Source organism: Nerophis ophidion, linkage group LG12, assembly GCF_033978795.1.
Source record: "Nerophis ophidion isolate RoL-2023_Sa linkage group LG12, RoL_Noph_v1.0, whole genome shotgun sequence".
NCBI lineage: Eukaryota > Metazoa > Chordata > Actinopteri > Syngnathiformes > Syngnathidae > Nerophis > Nerophis ophidion.
In genome coordinates, this window is record NC_084622.1 from 54,881,248 (window position 1) to 54,901,029 (window position 19,782).

General features: G+C 40.3%; 1 protein-coding gene across 3 annotated transcripts in view; it reads left to right on the top strand.

Annotated features, from left to right (window-relative positions):
- The window catches only part of mob2a (MOB kinase activator 2a), a 124,271-nt gene that overhangs the window by 51,720 nt on the left and 52,769 nt on the right, over positions 1–19,782 (top strand). The window contains exon 1 of one of the 3 annotated variants that reach the window (XM_061917761.1): positions 6,095–6,422. The exons of 1 other annotated variant lie outside the window; for it this stretch is intronic. In XM_061917761.1, the coding sequence (XP_061773745.1) occupies positions 6,385–6,422 (38 nt within the window). In that variant the 5' untranslated portion in view covers positions 6,095–6,384. Of the gene's footprint in view, positions 1–6,094; positions 6,423–11,374; positions 11,773–19,782 lie in introns of those variants that run through there. One more of the 3 variants, XM_061917759.1, reaches the window with a different exon arrangement.

A 19,782-nucleotide genomic window follows, 5' to 3' on the forward strand; every position in this document is an offset into this window, starting at 1 on the left:
GCCGCCACAAGAATTACGGAACCCACACACCACGGTTTTGTTTTGCAGCCGCCCTGCTTAAACAATATCCGCGTGTTTAAAGTTCCTAGGTTTTATACATTTTTTTATTGGTTACACGCAAACAAATAATCAAAACAACTGAATATACATTAAGTTAAGTAAGTCAAACACATTTCCAGTGAGGGTTGGACTCCGCCAAGGCTGTCCTTTGTCACCGATTCTGTTCATATCTTTTATGGACAGAATTTCTAGGCGCAGTCAAGGTGTTGAGGGGTTCCGGTTTGGTGGCCGCGGGATCAGGTCTCTGCTTTTTGCAGATGATGTGGTCCTGATGGCTTCATCTGGCCGGGATCTTCAGCTCTCACTGGATCGGTTCGCAGCCGAGTGTGAAGTGACCGGAATGAAAAAGGGTGGAGTGCCACCTCCGGGTTGGGGAGGAGACCCTGCCCCAAGTGGAGGAGTTCAAGTACCTAGGAGTCTTGTTCACGAGTGAGGGAAGAGTGGATCGTGAGATCGAGAGGCGGATTGGTGCGGCGTCTTCAGTAATGCGGACGTTGTACCGATCCGTTGTGGTGAAGAAGGAGCTGAGCCGGAAGGCAAAGCTCTCAATTTACCGGTCGATCTACGTTCCCATCATCACCTATGGTCATGAGCTTTGGGTCATGAGGGAAAGGACAAGATCACGGGTACAAGCGGCCGAAATGAGTTTCTTCCGCCGGGTGGCGGGGCTCTCCCTTAGAGATAGGGTGAGAAGTTCTGCCATCCGGGAGGAGCTCAAAGTAAAGCCGCTGCTCCTCTACATCGAGAGGAGCCAGATGAGGTGGTTCGGGCATCTAGTCAGGATGCCACCCGAACGACCCCCTAGAGAGGTGTTTAGGGCACATCCAACTGGTAGGAGGCCACAGGGAAGACCCAGGACACGTTGGGAAGACTATGTCTCCCGGCTGGCCTGGGAACGCCTCGGGATCCCCCGGGAAGATATGGACGAAGTGGCTGGGGAGAGGGAAGTCTGGGCTTCCCTGCTTGGGCTGCTGCCCCCGCGACCCGACCTCGGATAAGCGGAAGAAGATGGATGGATGGATGGAAGGAATCGCTTATTTTACACAGCTCTGCTCGACACGAATCACCTTCGCATTACTTAATAAATAATCCCTGTAAAATTATTTGCAAAAGGTCATGCCTATGTATTTATAACCCGTTGATTTTTATAGGCTAGTAAGGTAAAGTTTTGTACCTGATAGTCATGGACCCCCATGGACTTAAAGGCCTACTGAAATTAGATTTTCTTATTTAAACGGGGATAGCAGGTCCATTCTATGTGTCATACTTGATCATTTCACGATATCGCCAGATTTTTGCTGAAAGGATTTAGGAGAGAACATCCACGATAAAGTTTGCAACTTTTAGTCACTAATAAAAAAGCCTTGCCTTTACCGGAAGTAGCGCGTGACGTCACGGGTTGTAGGGCTCCTCACATCCTCACATTGTTTACAATCATGGCCAGCAGCAGCTAGAGCTATTCGGACCGAGAAAGCGACAATTTCCCCATTAATTTGAACGAGGATGAAAAATTTGTGGATGAGGAAATTTAGAGTGAAGGACTAGAATTGTTTTTCTAAAAAGGAGATTGCAGTGGGAGCAATTCAGATGTTATTAGACACATTTACTAGGATAATTCTAGAAAATCCCTTATCCGCCTACTGTGTTGCTAGTGTTTTAGTGAGATTAAATAGTACCTGAAAATCGGAGGGGTGTGGCCACGGGTGTGTTGACGCCAGAGTCTCTGAGGAAAGTCACGGCAGCTGCAGCAGGATGGAAGCTCCGCTTATGTTCCGGTAAAGGGCGACTTATTACCCCAATTTTCTCACCAAAAACTGCTGGTTGACATGTAGTCGGATCCATGTTCGCTTGACCGTTCTGATCCATAATAAAGCTTCATCTTCGGGAATTTTAAACAAGGAAACACCGGCTGTGTTTTTGTGGCTCAAGGCTAAAAGCTTCCCATCTACATTTTCTACTTTGACTTCTCCATTATTAATTGAACAAATTGCAAAAGATTCAGCAACATAGATGTCCAGAATACTGTGTAATTATGCAAAAGCAGACTACTCATAGCTTGGATCGGGCTGGAAAATAATGTCTGCTACAACCGGTGCTGTCAAACGCACGCGTCAACATACCGCAACGTTTTCAACACAACACTTCGCGAGAAATTTTAAATTGCAATTTAGTAAACTAAAAAGGCCGTATTGGCATGTGTTGCAATGTTAATATTTCATCATTGATATATAAACTATCAGACTGCGTGGTCGGTAGTCGTGGGTTTCAGTAGGCCTTTAAACAAGTTGAAAATCTTATTCGGATGTTACCATTTAGTGGTCAATTGTACGGAATATGTACTGTACTGTGCAATCTCCTTATAAAAGTTTCAATCAATCAATCAATCAATGCCTATGTGTCCGTGGATTGCTGTATGTAGATTGTTGTCACAATTGAAATGTATTTGCCCATTTTTCATGTTATATATTATTAAATGTTCTCTTGTAAGTATAACAAAGTTAGCACTTTGTTAGTTTATGTTATGTTGGTTTGTACAGAGAAATAGGTTGCCAATTGGAGAGACTACTTTCGACTTAAATGGTATTAATGGATCCTTGCTCTAATCTTAGCCTCAGCTCTGCCTCCACCGGGCGTGGACAATTAAGTGCTCTATGTTGGTGACTGCTCCGTGGATGTACATCAGGAGTCTCAAACTCGCTTTACCTGGGGGCCACTGGATGCAGAGTCTGGGTGAGGCTGGGCCGCAAGAAAAGATTTCCTAAAAAACTTTTTGCATACTCCTCAGCATGTCTAGTTGTATAATGACGTTTCACATTGTATCCCTCGTGCACTGCAACTTTCTCTGTGCAAATAAGACACGTCGGGGTGCACCTGTGCTCAACAAAGAAATATTGCATCTCCCACTTTTCCTGGAATTGTCTTTGCTCATCACTAACCCTTCTCTTCACTGCAGGCTTTGAAAAAGACATGTTTGGGGTTGTAAAATATATTGGTATTCAGCCGACGCATGGAGAACAATGTATTTCCGCAATGTGTCGTTACGCTTTTCTCCCTACAGCAACACGGTAGTCAGCGGATAATAGTAAAGTACCAGGATAGGGAGCGCAAAAAAAGTCACGGCCTCATATAGAAATATATATAGTGTTCATCGTGTGAGGCAATGCAAATTAAACAAAAAAATAATAACAATTTGAATTGGTTCAGGTTATCGGGGACTGTTATGGTGTCGCAGTGTGACTGCAGCCGGGCACGTAAGAAAACCCTTGTCTCCATTGCAACATCTCTGTCGCTTTTGTTGGGTATCGTTTGAATTCGAACGATTCCGATTCTTTGTTTCGTTTCTGATTCCTGACGATTCTCGATTCCGATTCTTCTTGTACCATGTGTTTGCCAGGTAGTCCCTGGAAGATGGTATGTATTTTGGGTTGAAAGTTTTCACCATATCCCTGCAAACATAAACAAACATGTAATGTTGCTGTTTTTGTTTAGCCCAGTATCAATTAGCTTAGCTCTAACGTTATTGCTTAACTAACCTAAATGTTGGAGATTCCACCTATGAAAAGGGATGCAGTCTTTTGACTATGTGTGCAGTGACCTTTCTGTGGCACTCTTCCGTCTGTGGCACCGACATCTTCCCCATTGCCGCTACGGTGAACGGAGTACGCTGAGCCTGGCTAGCATGTGCTCAGCCTGGCTAGCAGGTTGTAAATTGCCTATGAAAAAATATGCGGGCTAATTTGTTAACTGCCTCAACATTGGCGCAAAACACATTATTTATTCCATATATATTGTTTTACTTACCGGATTCGGACTGCAGTGCCAGGCTGGGCGTCGGAGCCGGAGCCAGAGGAGGACGGTCGGCGCAGCGCGTCGAAGACGGGACACGCATTTATTTGTACTTAATGAACTGGGAGGTGCTTCATCATGTTCGACGTGCACCCTCCTAAGCACGAAACAGTCCTGTCGCACCTGTTACATTTGGCCGATATTTGATTTTTTTTAGTAAAATAAAGCCACACTTTCGACCGCCGACGCCCGCTATCCATGCTTGACTGACTCGCTCGGCTACATAGGCTCGGCTATGCTAACACTTCCGGCGGTGAGCGCTTCTTCGTTGGTGTTCAGCGGCTTCTTTTTCCGGTCGGCGGACTGGGTATCGAAACTAGGAATCGAAATTTAAACTTTTGAACGATTCCGGGAGAATCGTAAAGTTAGTCCCAGTTCCAATCGATACTCGATACCCAACCCTACTCACTTGCCGCTTTTCCACTAACGCAGGGGTAGGCAACCCAGAACGTTGAAAGAGCCACTTTGGACCCAAATAACACAACGCTGTCAAGCGCCATTCATATAAAACTTGCGGGCCGCACCACCATTAAACTTTCATATTAAAGGCCTATTGAAATGAGATTTTCTTATTTAAACGGGGATAGCAGGTCCATTCTATGTGTCATACTTGATTATTTCGCAATATTGCCATATTTTTGCTGAAAGGATTTAGTAGAGAACATCCACGATAAAGTTCGCAACTTTTCGGTGCTAAGACGTCGCAGGTGTGGGGGCTCCTCACATATTCACATTGTTTATAATGGGAGCCTCCAACAAAAAGTGCTATTCAGACCAAGAAAACGACAATTTCCCCATTAATTTGAGCGAGGATGAAAGATTCGTGTTTGAGGATATTGATAGCGATGGACTCGAAAAAAAAAAAGGGGAAAAAAAAACGCGATTGCATTGGGAAGGATTCCGATGTTTTTAGACACATTTAGTAGGATAATTCTGGGAAATCCCTTATATTTCTATTGTGTTGCTAGTGTTTTAGTGAGTTAAATAGTACCTGATAGTCGGAGGTGTATGTCCACGGGTGTCTTGACGCACAGTGTCTCAGGAGAGTCGACGGCAGCCATGGACGGGGGAATCTCGGCTTTTCTCCGGTAAGATGCGACTTTTTAACCACAATTTTCTCACCGAAAACTGCCAGTTGACATTCCGTCGTGTTTCATGTTCGCTTGACCGCGCTCTGATCCATAGTAGATTTTCACCTCCGAGAATTTTAAACAAGGAATCACCGTGTGTTTGTGTGGCTAAAGGCTAAAGCTTCCCAACTCCATCTTGCTACTTTGACTCCTCCAATATTAATTGAACAAATTGCAAAAGATTCAGCAACACAGTTCTCCAAAATACTGTGTAACTATGCGGTTAAAGCAGACGACTTTTAGCTGTGTGTGTGTGTGTGCAGCGCTCATACTTCCTAAAAACCTGTGACGTCTTGCATACACGTCATCATTACACGACGTTTTCAAGACGAAACTCCCGGGAAATTTAAAATTGCAATTTAGTAAACTAAAAAGGCCGTATTGGCATGTGTTGTTATGTTAATATTTCATCATTGATATATAAACTATATAGGGCTTCACGGTGGCTGAGGGGTTAGTGCGTCTGCCTCACAATACGAAGGTCCTGCAGTCCTGGGTTCAAATCCAGGCTCGGGGTCTTTCTGTGTGGAGTTTGCATGTTCTCCTCCGTGAATGCGTGGGTTCCCTCCGGGTACTCCGGCTTCCTCCCACTTCCAAAGACATGCACCTGGGGATAGGTTGATTGGCAACACTAAATTGGCCCTAGTGTGTGAATGTGAGTGTGAATGTTGTCTGTCTATCTGTGTTGGCCCTGCGATGAGGTGGCGACTTGTCCAGGGTGTACCCCGCTTTCCGCCCGATTGTAGCTGAGATAGGCGCCAGCGCCCCCCGCGACCTCAAAAGGGAATAAGCGGTAGAAATGGATGGATATATAAACTATCAGACTGCGTGGTGGGTAGTAGTGGGGTTCAGTAGGCCTTTAAGGTGGGGGCCGCAAAATAAAGTCTCGCGGGCCACGTGTCTGAGACCTCTGGTGTACATACTACACATATGACAGCCCGGGAACAATAGTAACAAGGGAAGGGAAAAGGCATGGCGGTGGTGTAGTTTCCACATTGTCGAGAGTGGATGTTTTCTATGGCGGGCTGACGTGATGCACATGTGACTGTTGACAAACCAAACACCGCCTCCAGGAACATGTCTACAACTGCGGAACTTGTCACGGATAGAGACTCTTGTTGTTCGGGATCGAGACTGCGTGTGTGGAAGGGAAGGGGGCGGGGGAGCAGCCGCAGATTGTCGGGAAGGTGTTGAGCAGCGAGCCGCTTGCATTGTTCCTTCCGCGTCTGTGCGCCCTGCAGCCGCCAGCCCCGCACTGCCACGCCGCCACACTCGCTTCGAGGCGCCGCCTAAACGCTCCCAGCATCCCACCATACTGGATTTATTGATCCGCTTCCTGTCGTCCAGGATGAGGTTTAAGAGAAACGGCTCGTACACTTTGAATCGGTGAGTAAGATGCCGCTGACTTGGTGTGCGCAGATCATAACTGACTTTTCTGTGCAGCGGCGTTCCCTCGCATCATAGGGACGCAGCATTTGAGCAAAGCAGCGGCAAAATTCTTTTTTTTCGTTTTTTTTTTAATTGGCAAATGATGTGTTTGAATCAGTTTCCTCATTTGGTGACCATGTGTGCTTCAGTTTGCAAGAAACCTGTTGGTCTTGTTTGAGAGCCGGTGGGCTCTTTTGTTGAGTGTGATCTCCCCGCTCACGTAAAGGCCTACTGAAACCACGCAGTCTGATAGTTTATATATCAATGATGAAATATTAACATTACAACACATGCCAATATGGCCTTTTTAGTTTACTAAATTGCAATTTTAAATCTCCCGGGACGCGTGACGTCACGGGCTGTTATGAACATGAGCGCTGCACACACACACAGCTAAAAGTAGTCTGCTTTAACCACATAATTACACATTTTTTTGGGACATCTGTGTTGCTCAATCTTTTGCAATTTGTTCAATTAATATCGGTGAAGTCAAAGTAGAAAGACGGGGTTGGTAAGCTTTAGCCTTTAGCCACACAAACACACGGTGATTCCTTGTTTAAAATGGTGAAGCTTTCAGCGAACATGGATCCCAACCAAATGTCAACCAGCAGGTTTCGGTGAGAAAATTGTGGTTAAAAAGTCGCCACTTACCGGATATCAGCTGAGCATGTGCCTCCCATGCAGCTGCTGTCAACTTTCCCTGAGACACTGCGCGTCAACACCTAGCCGTGGACGTACACTTCCGACTATCAGGTGCTGTTAAACTCACTAAAACACTAGCAACACTATAGAAAGATAAGGGATTTCCCAGAATGATCCTAGTAAATGTCTCTAAAAACATATGAATCCGTTTCAATGCAACGCGATTGCAATCAGTTTTTTTTTTTCTAACTTGTTTTTTTTTTTTTTTTTCTAGTCTGTCGCTATCAATATCCTCAAACACGAATCTTTCATCCTCGCTCAAATCAATGGGGAAATTGTCGTTTTTTTGGTCCGAATAGCACTTTTTGTTGGAGGCTCCCATTAAAATCAGTTTGAATATATGAGGAGCCATCAACATGTGACGTCATCGTCTACGACTTCTGGTAAAGAAGCAGGGCTTTTCTCCTGTTGCGAACTTTATCGTGGACGTTCTCTACTAAATCCTTTCAGCAAAAATATGGCAATATCGCGAAATGATCAAGTATGACACATAGAATGGACCCGCTTTCCCCGTTCAAATAAGAAAATCTCATTTCAGTAGGCCTTTAACTTCCATCTTCATCATTTTCTTTGTTAGTTGCTCCCTTCCTTTTTTCCTACAGCTACAATTCTTCTTGTTGGTCCAACTTCATATGTGCTCAGTGTGATGATGTTCACATTAAATACTCCATGCATATCTTGCTGTTCCTGCAAGGGACAATATTCTGTTCATTTCTTCATTATTTGTATCTCTATGTTATAAGTTATTGAATGGAAAACTGTGTTGTTCTGCAGGTGTCATGCGCTCATTGTTTTGAATTATATGAAAGGATCCAAAGTTAGGACGCACACACACACACACACACACACACACACACACACACACACACACACACATGCATACACGCACACAAACAAAAACTTGGGGGGTTTTTGTGTGTAATTCAGTTTTGTCGGTGTTGCTTTTTGCACACATGGCACTCAATTTCCTCTTTCCTTGTCTTTGGCACATGGCATTCCTCTGGACTTTACACACGGGCGCACACACAAACCACATCCTGCTTTTTAGACCCCCTCCTCAAACTAAATTCCAAGCATCCCCCTATAACACCCTTCTATCTATCTATCTATCTATCTATCTATCTATCTATCTATCTATCTATCTATCTATCTATCTATCTATCTATCTACCTCTCTTTCTTTCTACATATCTGTCTATCTATCAATAATTTATCTATTTCTATACATCTCTATTTCTATCCATCTGCCAAATGTTCTATCTATCTATCTATCTATATATCTATCTATCTATCTATCTATCTATCTATCTATCTATCTATCTATCTATCTATCTATATTTCTCTCAGTATCTCTCTTATTTTCTCTCTATCTCTTTTTATCTATTTGTATCTCTATTCGTGTCACTATTTCTATCTATCTCTCAAATTTTCTATCTATCTATCTATATATCTATCTACCTCTCTTTCTTTCTACATATCTGTCTATCTATCAATAATGTATCTATTTCTATACATCTCTATTTCTATCCATCTGCCAAATGTTCTATCTATCTATCTATCTATCTATCTATCTATCTATCTATCTATCTATCTATCTATCTATCTATCTATCTATCTCTCTTTCTTTCTACATATCTGTCTATCTATCAATAATGTATCTATTTCTATACATCTCTATTTCTAGCCATCTGCCAAATGTTCTATCTATCTATCTATCTATCTATCTATCTATCTATCTATCTATCTATCTATCTATCTATCTATCTATCTATCTATCTATCTATCTATCTACCTCTCTTTCTTTCTACATATCTGTCTATCTATCAATAATTTATCTATTTCTATACATCTCTATTTCTATCCATCTGCCAAATGTTCTATCTATCTATATATCTATCTATCTATCTATCTATCTATCTATCTATCTATCTATCTATCTATCTATCTATCTATCTATCTATCTATCTATCTATCTATCTATCTATATTTCTCTCAGTATCTCTCTTATTTTCTCTCTATCTCTTTTTATCTATTTGTATCTCTATTCGTGTCACTATTTCTATCTATCTCTCAAATTTTCTATCTATCTATCTATATATCTATCTACCTCTCTTTCTTTCTACATATCTGTCTATCTATCAATAATGTACTGTATCTATTTCTATACATCTCTATTTCTATCCATCTGCCAAATGTTCTATCTATCTATCTATCTATCTATCTATCTATCTATCTATCTATCTATCTCTCTTTCTTTCTACATATCTGTCTATCTATCAATAATGTATCTATTTCTATACATCTCTATTTCTAGCCATCTGCCAAATGTTCTATCTATCTATCTATCTATCTATCTATCTATCTATCTATCTATCTATCTATCTATCTATCTATCTATCTATCTATCTATCTATCTATCTATCTATCTATCTATCTATCTATATTTCTCTCAGTATCTCTTATTTTCTCTCTATCTCTTTTTATCTATTTGTATCTCTATTCGTGTCACTATTTCTATCTATCTCTCAAATTTTCTATCTATCTATCTATCCATCTATCTATCTATCTATCTATCTATCTATCTATCTATCTATCTATCTATCTCTTATTTCTCTCCATATCTCTATCTATCTATCTATATCTCTTATCTATCTATCTATCTATCTATCTATCTATCTATCTATCTATCTATCTATCTATATTTCTCTCCATATCTCTCTATTCTCTCTATCTCTTTTTATCTATTTGTATCTCTATTTGTATCACTATTTCTATCCATCTCTCAAATTTTCTATCTATCTATCTATCTATCTATCTATCTATCTATCTATCTATCTATCTATCTATCTATCTATATTATCTATCCATCTATCTATCTATCTATCTATATTATCTATCTATCTATCCATCTCTTATTTCTCTCCATATCTCTATCTATCTATCTATCTATATATCTATCTATCTATCTATGTATCTATTTGTATCTCTATTTCTATCTATCTCTCAAATGTTCTATATCTATCTATCTATCTATCTATCTATCTATCCATCTATCTATCTCTATTTCTATCTATCTATGCATCTATCTATCCATCTATCTATTTTTCTTCATATCCATCCATTTATATATCTATCTCTATTTCTCTGCATATCTATTTATCTACCTCTATTTCTCTGCATATCTGTCTATCTCTGGCTTGTTATGGCATGCTCTTGCACCTACGCCTTCACATCTTTGTTTGTGTGCAGGTGTAATCACGTCACTAAAGAGAAGGTCTCTTTCACTGCAGCTCCTGGCGACAAGCCTCCAAGGAGGAGGAGGCGGGGGAGTGATGATGTCATTGGAAGTAGAGGTGCTTTGCTGAGCTCCTGCAGTTTTTGATGGCAAAACAGAAGTGGGTTTCTTGCGTCCACGCTATAAATCAGCATCTATAAACTGCAGTCTTCCCTATAGTGTACTCTGAAGGTGACCTGCTTTGTTCAGTGATTGTTGTCTTTTTCTGGTATGCGGCATTGATTTGTTTCCCTGACAATGGTGGACTTGGTTGGTTCTGACATTGAGCGTCATCAGCATTTAGCCACATCAGCCACCTTCGTCACACATTGTTCATCCTGTGTTAGCGCCAGCCTTTTGATTACATCAACATGTGCAGATTCAATCACTTTTTGTTTTCATCTGACCACTGCAAAGTTAGCAGTGTTTGGTTATTCAAATTGTGTGTTTTGTTGTGTAACAACAGTAGCAAGTGAATACAAGAGACTGATTTTGGTCTCTGTCCTTCACCTTACTTGTCTCAAGAGTACTCTGCAGTGATTGGCTCGCTTCCTGGGGGCCTGTCATAGAGCTCACCCCTCCCAATCTTTTCCACTGCATCATTTTTTAAGAATGAAGAGTCATCCTTATTGTATATGTGCGTCAAACTTTCATATAACTCATAGATCTTGGTTGCTTCATAGTTTAGCCAATTAAGCATATGCTTAGGCGATATATTTAAGACTGTTTTGGGTGTGTATACATTGCATGTTTATAAACAGATGGCTGAGATTGCTGCCTCCTGAGGCTTGTTTCCCCTCTCTCTCTCTTGTTCTCTTTTTCCTCCTCCTAGCCATCCCTCTCTTGCAGTCTAAGCAGCACTGCCCAGCAGTCTGCACTTTGTTTATGGGACTATATTTGCCACGCTAATCTTCCCGCTTTTTAGGTGGGAGCCAGCAAGTGAGAGAGAGGGGGGAGAGAGAGTTCATCGCAAAGGAAAGAGAGCAAGAGAGAGCAAAAGTGTGAAAGAGAGGCAGGCAGTGGCGGAAGGTGGACGGCAGAGAGAATGACTATCCCGCTCAAAGAAATGTGTCAGATTGTTGTGAATGGAATTTGCTTTTGCGTACAAGCTGATCAGTCCTGCATGCATCTGTCCTGTGGGGCAGTCAAAGGTTGTTGGTGTGCAGCCATATGATTACACAAGGTGCTAGGCTGGAAGCCGTCATCCCGCTGCACCTGTAGCCACGTGCGACAGAAGAGGGCAGACGGAAGGGTGAGAACAACGAAGCGGCCAGTTCTGCTCCACCTCTGCCTGGATGGGTGTTCTGGTGTGCTGTGACTGCTTCTTCTATAGGTAGCTAACCAAGTTTCCTCTCTTTTCTTGTTACTTTAGTCCCTGGCAGCAGAGTTTACTTTTCAGGATTGTTCATGTTTAAATTACAGGCAGTTTGTATCTGATTCACTTGCCTCCCTTCCTTTCTTTTATTTGCTGATTTTGTTGTGCTGGTGTTTGGAGAAGCCATTTGGGGTCAGTGCAAGTAAGGTATTATTCTGGACTCAGACCCATGTTAGTTCTTGATGTTTGAGGATGAACAGTGCACACAGGCAGCCTCGTTTTAGATGACTAAACAATATTACGATTTAGAATTATTTCTAATGTATATGTGCACATGCTAGTTTGCTAATGGTGTGCTTGTCCTGTAAGGCTTGCCAAACTGTTCCTCTCTGTGTGCCTCTTGGCCGTCTACCAGTGTTTGTTTGGACACAGTGTTCCCCTGCAAGGGGCAAGGATGTTTCCCGTTTGTCTGTTTGTTGTTTGCGAAGCATTGAACTCATCAGACTTTGCTCTTTTTGCCCTCCCGGCAATTGGCTGTACTTTGAAATCACTCTGATAAAGATACTTGGCTCTTTCTTCATGTTAGGGAGGCAGTCCTGGTTCTTTTCAAAAGCGCCTGACTTGTTGGTACTTTTATAGCTCACCACTGGTCCAGGTTGATGGGGTAGATAGTTTAGGTTAGGCTCGTTGGCAGTCAGAGCATCTGGTTCTCCTCTCTTGTGGTTGTAGGATGAACCAGTCACAAGCTGTAACTGCTGTAATAAGTCTAAATATAACGTGCTAGTTCTCTGAGGAGTTTTTTGGCGGTAGTAAAATTGTAGCGCACTTGCACACCACAGCTGGATTAGATTAGGTTTAACTAGGATACGCAACTTTGTTTACACTTTACATAGTGCTACTCACAGTATGAATGTGTGTCCACACATTACATACTGTAGGCCTGAATGAAAGAAACACACACAGAAGTCTTTATAAAGGGAGGGTTTGTTCCCAAAGTGTGTTTTCCCTCCTTGGTGACGTATGTGAGGGAGGAACCTGGTCTGTGTGCTGATGCGTCACAACCTCATTAAGGCGAAATGGGCCGTCAGGTCTAATATTAGCATTTTCTCCACCTCCTCCACATCCATTAACCAATCAAACTAAGCAGCTGTGATATGATGTGGCATGATTTGTGTGTTTTTGCTAAAAACAAGTCCTCGTTGACCTCTGCACCAGCCAGACCAGTCGCCGGTGTTTTAGCTTTCAACACCAGAATTGTGTGGAATCGAGTTTGCCTGCCAGCGCTCCGCCAAACACAGTCTGCACTAATGTTGACCATCCTGTTTAGAACAGAGTGATTGAGCAGTCTGTCATTGTGTGACGTCAAGTAGAATGAAAACACCACTTAACCTTAATTTTCAGTCCCAAGTCTGGACAAAAGTGTAAACCTAGTGCTAAGACAACATACTGTATTCAACAGCTGGCTAAACATTTACCATGACGTTCACTTAAGAAGCCACATAGCCACTGAATACACATCAGTTCACCTTGCCAAGACAGTTTGCAACAGTAAACGCTGTCCTGGCTTGCATTTTTCTAATGCGGGACGTGTATGCAGATTGCTGTGTCAGCTATCAACAGTGTGACATCATAAAATTGTGGTACAGTGTAGCCCACTAATAAATTTAATAAAGACCATCACATGGTTGGGTACATCTCACTTACATTGTCAGTAAGAGTGAAACAACATCAACTGGCATTGAGTTGTTTCTATGTTGTAACCTGCAGTTTTCTACTGACATAATTTTGCATCGTTCCCTTTTCATTCCATATGGAAGTGATGATGATGTTCTGTCACCTCGTCAGTGCACTGCTGTTTGTTAAACACTGCAAGAAAGAGTGCAAGAAAGTTACTTGTTGCAACTTTTTTCAGGTACTTCACCACTTTGGAGAATTAGAAAAAAGACATATGACTTCTTGAGAACTAGCTTCTTCTGTTATGTTATGTTATGTCATGTCATGTTATGTTATGTTATGTTATGTATTGTGTATATTAACAAGACTTGAATAAATCAAAATCAAATTTGGTGTGTTATTTAGTATCAACCAACAGCATCTGGCACTGTACGTCAGTCACAACTATTTTGTTGGTCGAAGAAGACGAGATTGCCTTCATCTAGTTAGTCAACTATAGCAACCATGTTGCTTATGCTCTTTTCTTGGGGAATTACAATTCGCACACAGTCTAGAACTTTCTGTAAAAGCCTCTTGAACTCTCAACTACAATCTCGTAGACTGGTGTAACGTGAATTGACAGAAGTTTGCTTGCAAATTTAGCGCATTATTAACCCAAACGGATAGATGGCATGTTTCTTGTGCTTAGAAAGAACTAGTAAACTCTATTTAATTTGTTTGTTGGACTGGTATGTTAAATCTGAAGCCATTTATTCATGGAAAAATCTATACACTAGTTCCTTCTGACTGTTTATTTACCATTTCCTTTTTTTTGGTTCAAACATAGCGTTTCTTACCAAATATGATTATATTAGTTATATCCCTAACTAAGTTCAATGTTATAATCATGTATCATTTATTGAAGTAGTTGAATAAAAAGTGTACCATGGCTTTAAACGTAAAAAACAATGTGAAGTGCGCTTTCTATATTGCCACATATAAAGACTGTGACACAAAATTGCAGACTTTTGACTGGTTAACCCTTGGGAGTTGGTATTTTGATTGATTATAGTGTCTGTTAGGTTTGGCTTCCATTGCACATCTTAAAAGCAAGAGGTAGTTTTTGCTCTTTGCGAAATAGTTCTGCATTAAAATAAATAAAGTGTAATTAAAGTGTACTAGTCAGTGTAAATTGACCTTCGTTATTACAGTGCCAGCCACGCTCGTCATAGGATTCATTCTTTGTATTTTTTTTGTCACTCTGTCATGATTCTTTATCAAGGTTCTTGTCCACAAAAGAACCTTCTTTTTAGGAAAAGTCAATACAGTACATTTAGAAACGTGTGTTTCAATGAAGATTGAAAGCTTTATTCCATTATGAGCCTTCCTGTCATTGTCCACTACACAATAACATTCATTTTTCAGATATTAGGACCCTTTTTTCCTTCTATGCTATACAAAACATTATAATAACAATGGTATAATATACGGTACATCATAATTGGGAAGTTCAGTGTGTTTGTGATGTACTGTGGGACAGGTTTTAATCCATAACAGCACTAGTTTGTGGGTATGTTACCAATTCCAAGCCCAGCTTGGAATTGCTTTGAGTAAGTAGGCCTGAATACACTGAAGCAAATCCACATCGAGTCAAATTGTGTCAAACTTGATCAGGGATACGAATACATAAATGCCTTGAAAGTGTTTTTTTGAAGGACTTTTCACCCTCTGACCTATCAATTGAACAGTTGCTATCCTCAGAAACATTCTCATTGTCAAAATAAGCAGATTGAACCTTTTTATTTTCAAAGAAAGAAACATTCCTTTCGAAGTTCTTGTGTCTGTTTTCCCTACTTGAATTTCCGCTTATCACGTGTCACCCAACTAAATCAGGCATGCAGTCCATAATCAAGAGTTGGAGCTTTTTGCACTCATATTGAGATGGTTCTACTCACTGTAACTTGGGTTAGACAAGACAGTGTAGTAGTAGGAAGCAGACAATATAACAAAAACCTTGTGGAGTGTGTCAACTGGAGAGTTCTTTATGACTGAACTCATCATACCATAACTTTTAGGACTTTAGCTTTTAAAAGTAAAATTTTGGGGAAAAATCCAAGTTTTTAAACATTCATTTTCGAGTCAAAATATCACTTGAGCGTTTTGTAATAAAATCTCCATAAGACCCAGAGAGGGACAAACGGTAGAAAATGTTTACAATCCGTCACCTCAAAACATCCCCAGGTGCAAATCTTTGGAGGTGGGAGGAAGCCAGATTACCCAAAGAGAACCCACGCAGTCACGGGGAGAACATGCCAACTCCACACAGAAAGATCCCGAGCCCGGGATCGAACTCAGGACTACTCAGGACCTTCGTTTTGTGAGGCAGATGCACTAACTCCTCTTCCACCGTGCTGCAAATTTGGATAAATACAATCCAAACACTTAGTTCACAACCAGTTGTAGTTCTAAGTATTTATCAGCAGCCAGCAGGTATATTTTCTGATGTGACAGATTGTAAACAGAGATATGGTTTCCAAATTTTAAATGTTTTCCGAGTTCTTTGCATGGATTTTATAGAATTGTACATTGCATTTTATGATAATAATGTTAGTAAATTATCTACTAATGAAACTAAAAAATATGTTGTACATTACATGGGAGCCAAAAGATTTTGGTAGATGAGAATAAATCTAAAGTAAAAAAAAAATAGTATAGAAATGCACCAAATTGCAGAAAATGTAGTCTTGATTTAAAAAAAATACTTTCAGTGGCAGAATTTTTTGCTGTTAAAAATGTTCCTCTTTTCCCCCCCTTTGTTTTCCTAAAAGGGTGCTCAGAAGCCCAAACCCATTTTTCCATGGATTCTATAATTTGAGGTATTTTGCTTGCCGTATTTTGTCTATTTAAGTCGTGCGCTGCACTTACCTCAAATGGAAGGACACTTGTTCTCTAACTGTCCACAACTTTAACCTGCTGTCCTGTCACTGCAGACCTAAACTAACACAAGGACAGTTACATAACCCAGTCATTATGTTTTCTTGCATTCAGGTGCAACTTCATCTTGCTGGCTCATGAGAAGCAGAAAGTGATGACTTTGCACTAACCTCACATCTGTGCATTTTGTTACATGCACACAATGTGATGCATTTTTTTCGGTCCAGCAAGATTGTATTTAATTAAAAGGAAGAATGCACCTTATGAATAAGTGGTTTGCGATTGTTATGAAATATAAAGTGTGCTTCAGAATTGTTGCAGCAACCCACAGCCCAAAAAGAAAGCCATTTCAAGGGAGACAGGAAGCGCTTAGGCGTTTCGCCTCATGTTTATCGAGTTTGTCCCAGGAGAGAAGGCTGAAAACGGGTGTTGTAATGCACTCTTCAGACTAGAGAAGGTGGCTTTGACCATGTGTGTCTGCCACACATTTTTTTGCACAACAATCAAATATTCCTTGTTCTGGATTGCCTCTGGCAGTAATGACTCCACCCTTGATTTGTTGTCATGATAATCTGCTCTGTGACTATTGCCGCGTAAATTAAAGAGGACAACAAGAAAAGAATGGTCACATATCATCCTTGTAACTCTGTTTAGTAAGACCTGGCTGCGATTATCCTGTTTAAGGTGATGGTGTGTAATGTTAATGTGTAAAAGTTGCCTATCTTTCACAATTATTATGAGAGACATGACAATGGATGTTATTTTTTTTTGCATTTTAAATATTAAATAAATATGATCAAAAGTTTGATTACAAAGGATGGCAGCTGCACAATTTTGCCTATAAAGCTCTTAAAAAACATCCAAAAACCTCTCATTGAGGTTTTATGTACATGATGTAAGCATATATATATAATGTCGTAATGGGCACATTTATAATAATATTTAATATTTTCGTATTTTGATAATGTTAAGCATACGTGGCGCACTAATTTAAAAAATACATCAAGTTTGCTTTTTTTTACTCATTATCACTGATTATTATTTACTGCAAACTTCACGAGAGTCAACAAACCTAACAAAACATTACTTACTCGATAAGGTCTGCTGTCAATGAGATGCCGACTGCCAGGATGTGCATATTTTCCCATTAAGGTGAAGAATGTCTCATAATCCTCACAAAGAAATGTGAGGATCAAGGGGGGAACAAGTGTATTTTAATGTCGTCCTCGTCAGTTTTGGGTACTAAAACTGACGAGGATGTCAAAGTGTACCAACTTGTCGGAATGCCTACTCCGACATCTAATGTCCAGGTGAGATGCTTGATTTATGATCTAGAATAAACTTACAGGCAGCAAGTGAGTGAGAAGCAGCAGACCACTCAATGATGTACACATAAGGACACATGGAAGTGATCATGGCACAGGCAACGCTATAAATAGTTCATCTGCGTCAGTTGTTCTTTATTGGATTTCATCAGCGAAATAGAGGAGATCCAATTGGCTCCGCTGCAAGCGAACTTTAATTTACAAGTTAGAATACATTTTTAAAAAATCTAGCTGCCATGTCTTTCACAATGATTGTGAACGATAAGCACAGTTCCCAAAAAGTGCTGTTCCCCTTTAAAATAATGTTTTTAACCCAAATTTTTAAAGTTAGAATACATTTTTTAAAAATCTAGCTGCCATGTCTTTCACAATGATTGTGAACGATAAGCACAGTTCCCAAAAAGTGCTGTTCCCCTTTAAAATAATGTTTTTAACCCAAATTTCTAAAGTTAGAATACATTTTTAAAAAATCTAGCTGCCATGTCTTTCACAATGATTGTGAACGATAAGCACAGTTCCCAAAAAGTGCTGTTCCCCTTTAAAATAATGTTTTTAACCCAAATTTTTAAAGTTAGAATACATTTTTAAAAAATCTAGTTGTCATGTCTTTCACAATGATTGTGAACGATAAGCACAGTTCCCAAAAAAGTGCTGTTCCCCTTTGAAATAATGTTTTTAACCCAAATGTATTCATAATTGCAAGCAGAATAGTGTCTAACTTTGCACAATCTACAACTATTCTTTTCCCAAGGTATTACACTTTATTAGATTAGATTAGATTAGATTAGATAGTACTTTATTTATTCCGTCAGGAGAGTTCCTTCAGGAAAATTACAATTTTCAGCACAATCCTATTCAAGATCAGACAAACATTACAGGGAGACAGAACAGGATCGCTGACGGGTCTGCCGGCTTCCAGCGCCCCTTACAAAAAAGATGACATACAGGTAAACAAGGGGGGGTGGGAGAAAAGAATAGAAGATTAAAATAAAATAAAAAAAATCGGTCTTTGCCTGGGCCCTGGAGTGGGGGTGCAGACTGAGGCCAAGGGAAAAACAAAACAAAAACAAAAAAATCATTATATCATGCTGGTGAGGATTTTCAAACACAGCCAGTTTGAAGTTCCATCAACACGCTAATCATTTTTTTCCAATACAACTCCTAAACAGTATTGTCTCAACTATCAATACTTACAAGTCAACACCAACACGCAAATACATCGATACCTGTTTTTTTCAGTATCGTTAATCGTTCAAATGGAAGACTGTAGAACACGTGTGAGCACAGAGCAGTCAGCACCGTAGGACAAGGCATGCTGTCTTGATAATGAGCCAGTGTTTTCAGTATACAGTACAGTGGGGCAAAAAAGTATTTAGTCAGCCACCGATTTTGCAAGTTCTCCCACTTAAAATGATGACAGAGGTCTGTAATTTTCATCATAGGTACACTTCAACTGTGAGAAACGGAATGTGGAAAAAAATCCAGGAATTCACATTGTAGGGATTTTAAATAATTTATTTGTAAATTATGGTGGAAAATAAGTATTTGGTCAACCATTCAAAGCTCTCACTGATGGAAGGAGGTTTTGGCTCAAAATCTCACGATACATGGCCCCATTCATTCTTTCCTTAACACGGATCAATCGTCCTGTCCCCTTAGCAGAAAAACAGCCCCAAAGCATGATGTTTCCACCCCCATGCTTCACAGTAGGTATGGTGTGCTGTTTTCTGTTAGCAGTTAGCTATTGTATCTTCATAAGATTTGTAGTGAAGCATGTTTTACTATTCCTCGTCCTGCTGGAATGATACTTGTAAGAAACTTACTTTGTCGCCATGGAGGCAAGGTGTGCATGTTTTCTGTTAGCAGTTAGCTATTGTATCTTCATAAGATTTGTAGTGAAGCATGTTTTACTATTCCTCGTCCTGCTGGAATGATACTTGTAAGAAACTTACTTTGTCGCCATGGAGGCAAGGATTAGTGATTTAAAAGTAGTTAAAACACTATAGACTGCGGATGGACGTTAGCCGCTAACTAGCTTGCCATGTTTTAAAGCACCTCTTGCAGAGAAGGGCTTCAGTAATTAAAGCTTTACTTTTATTACAAGCATCCATTCGGC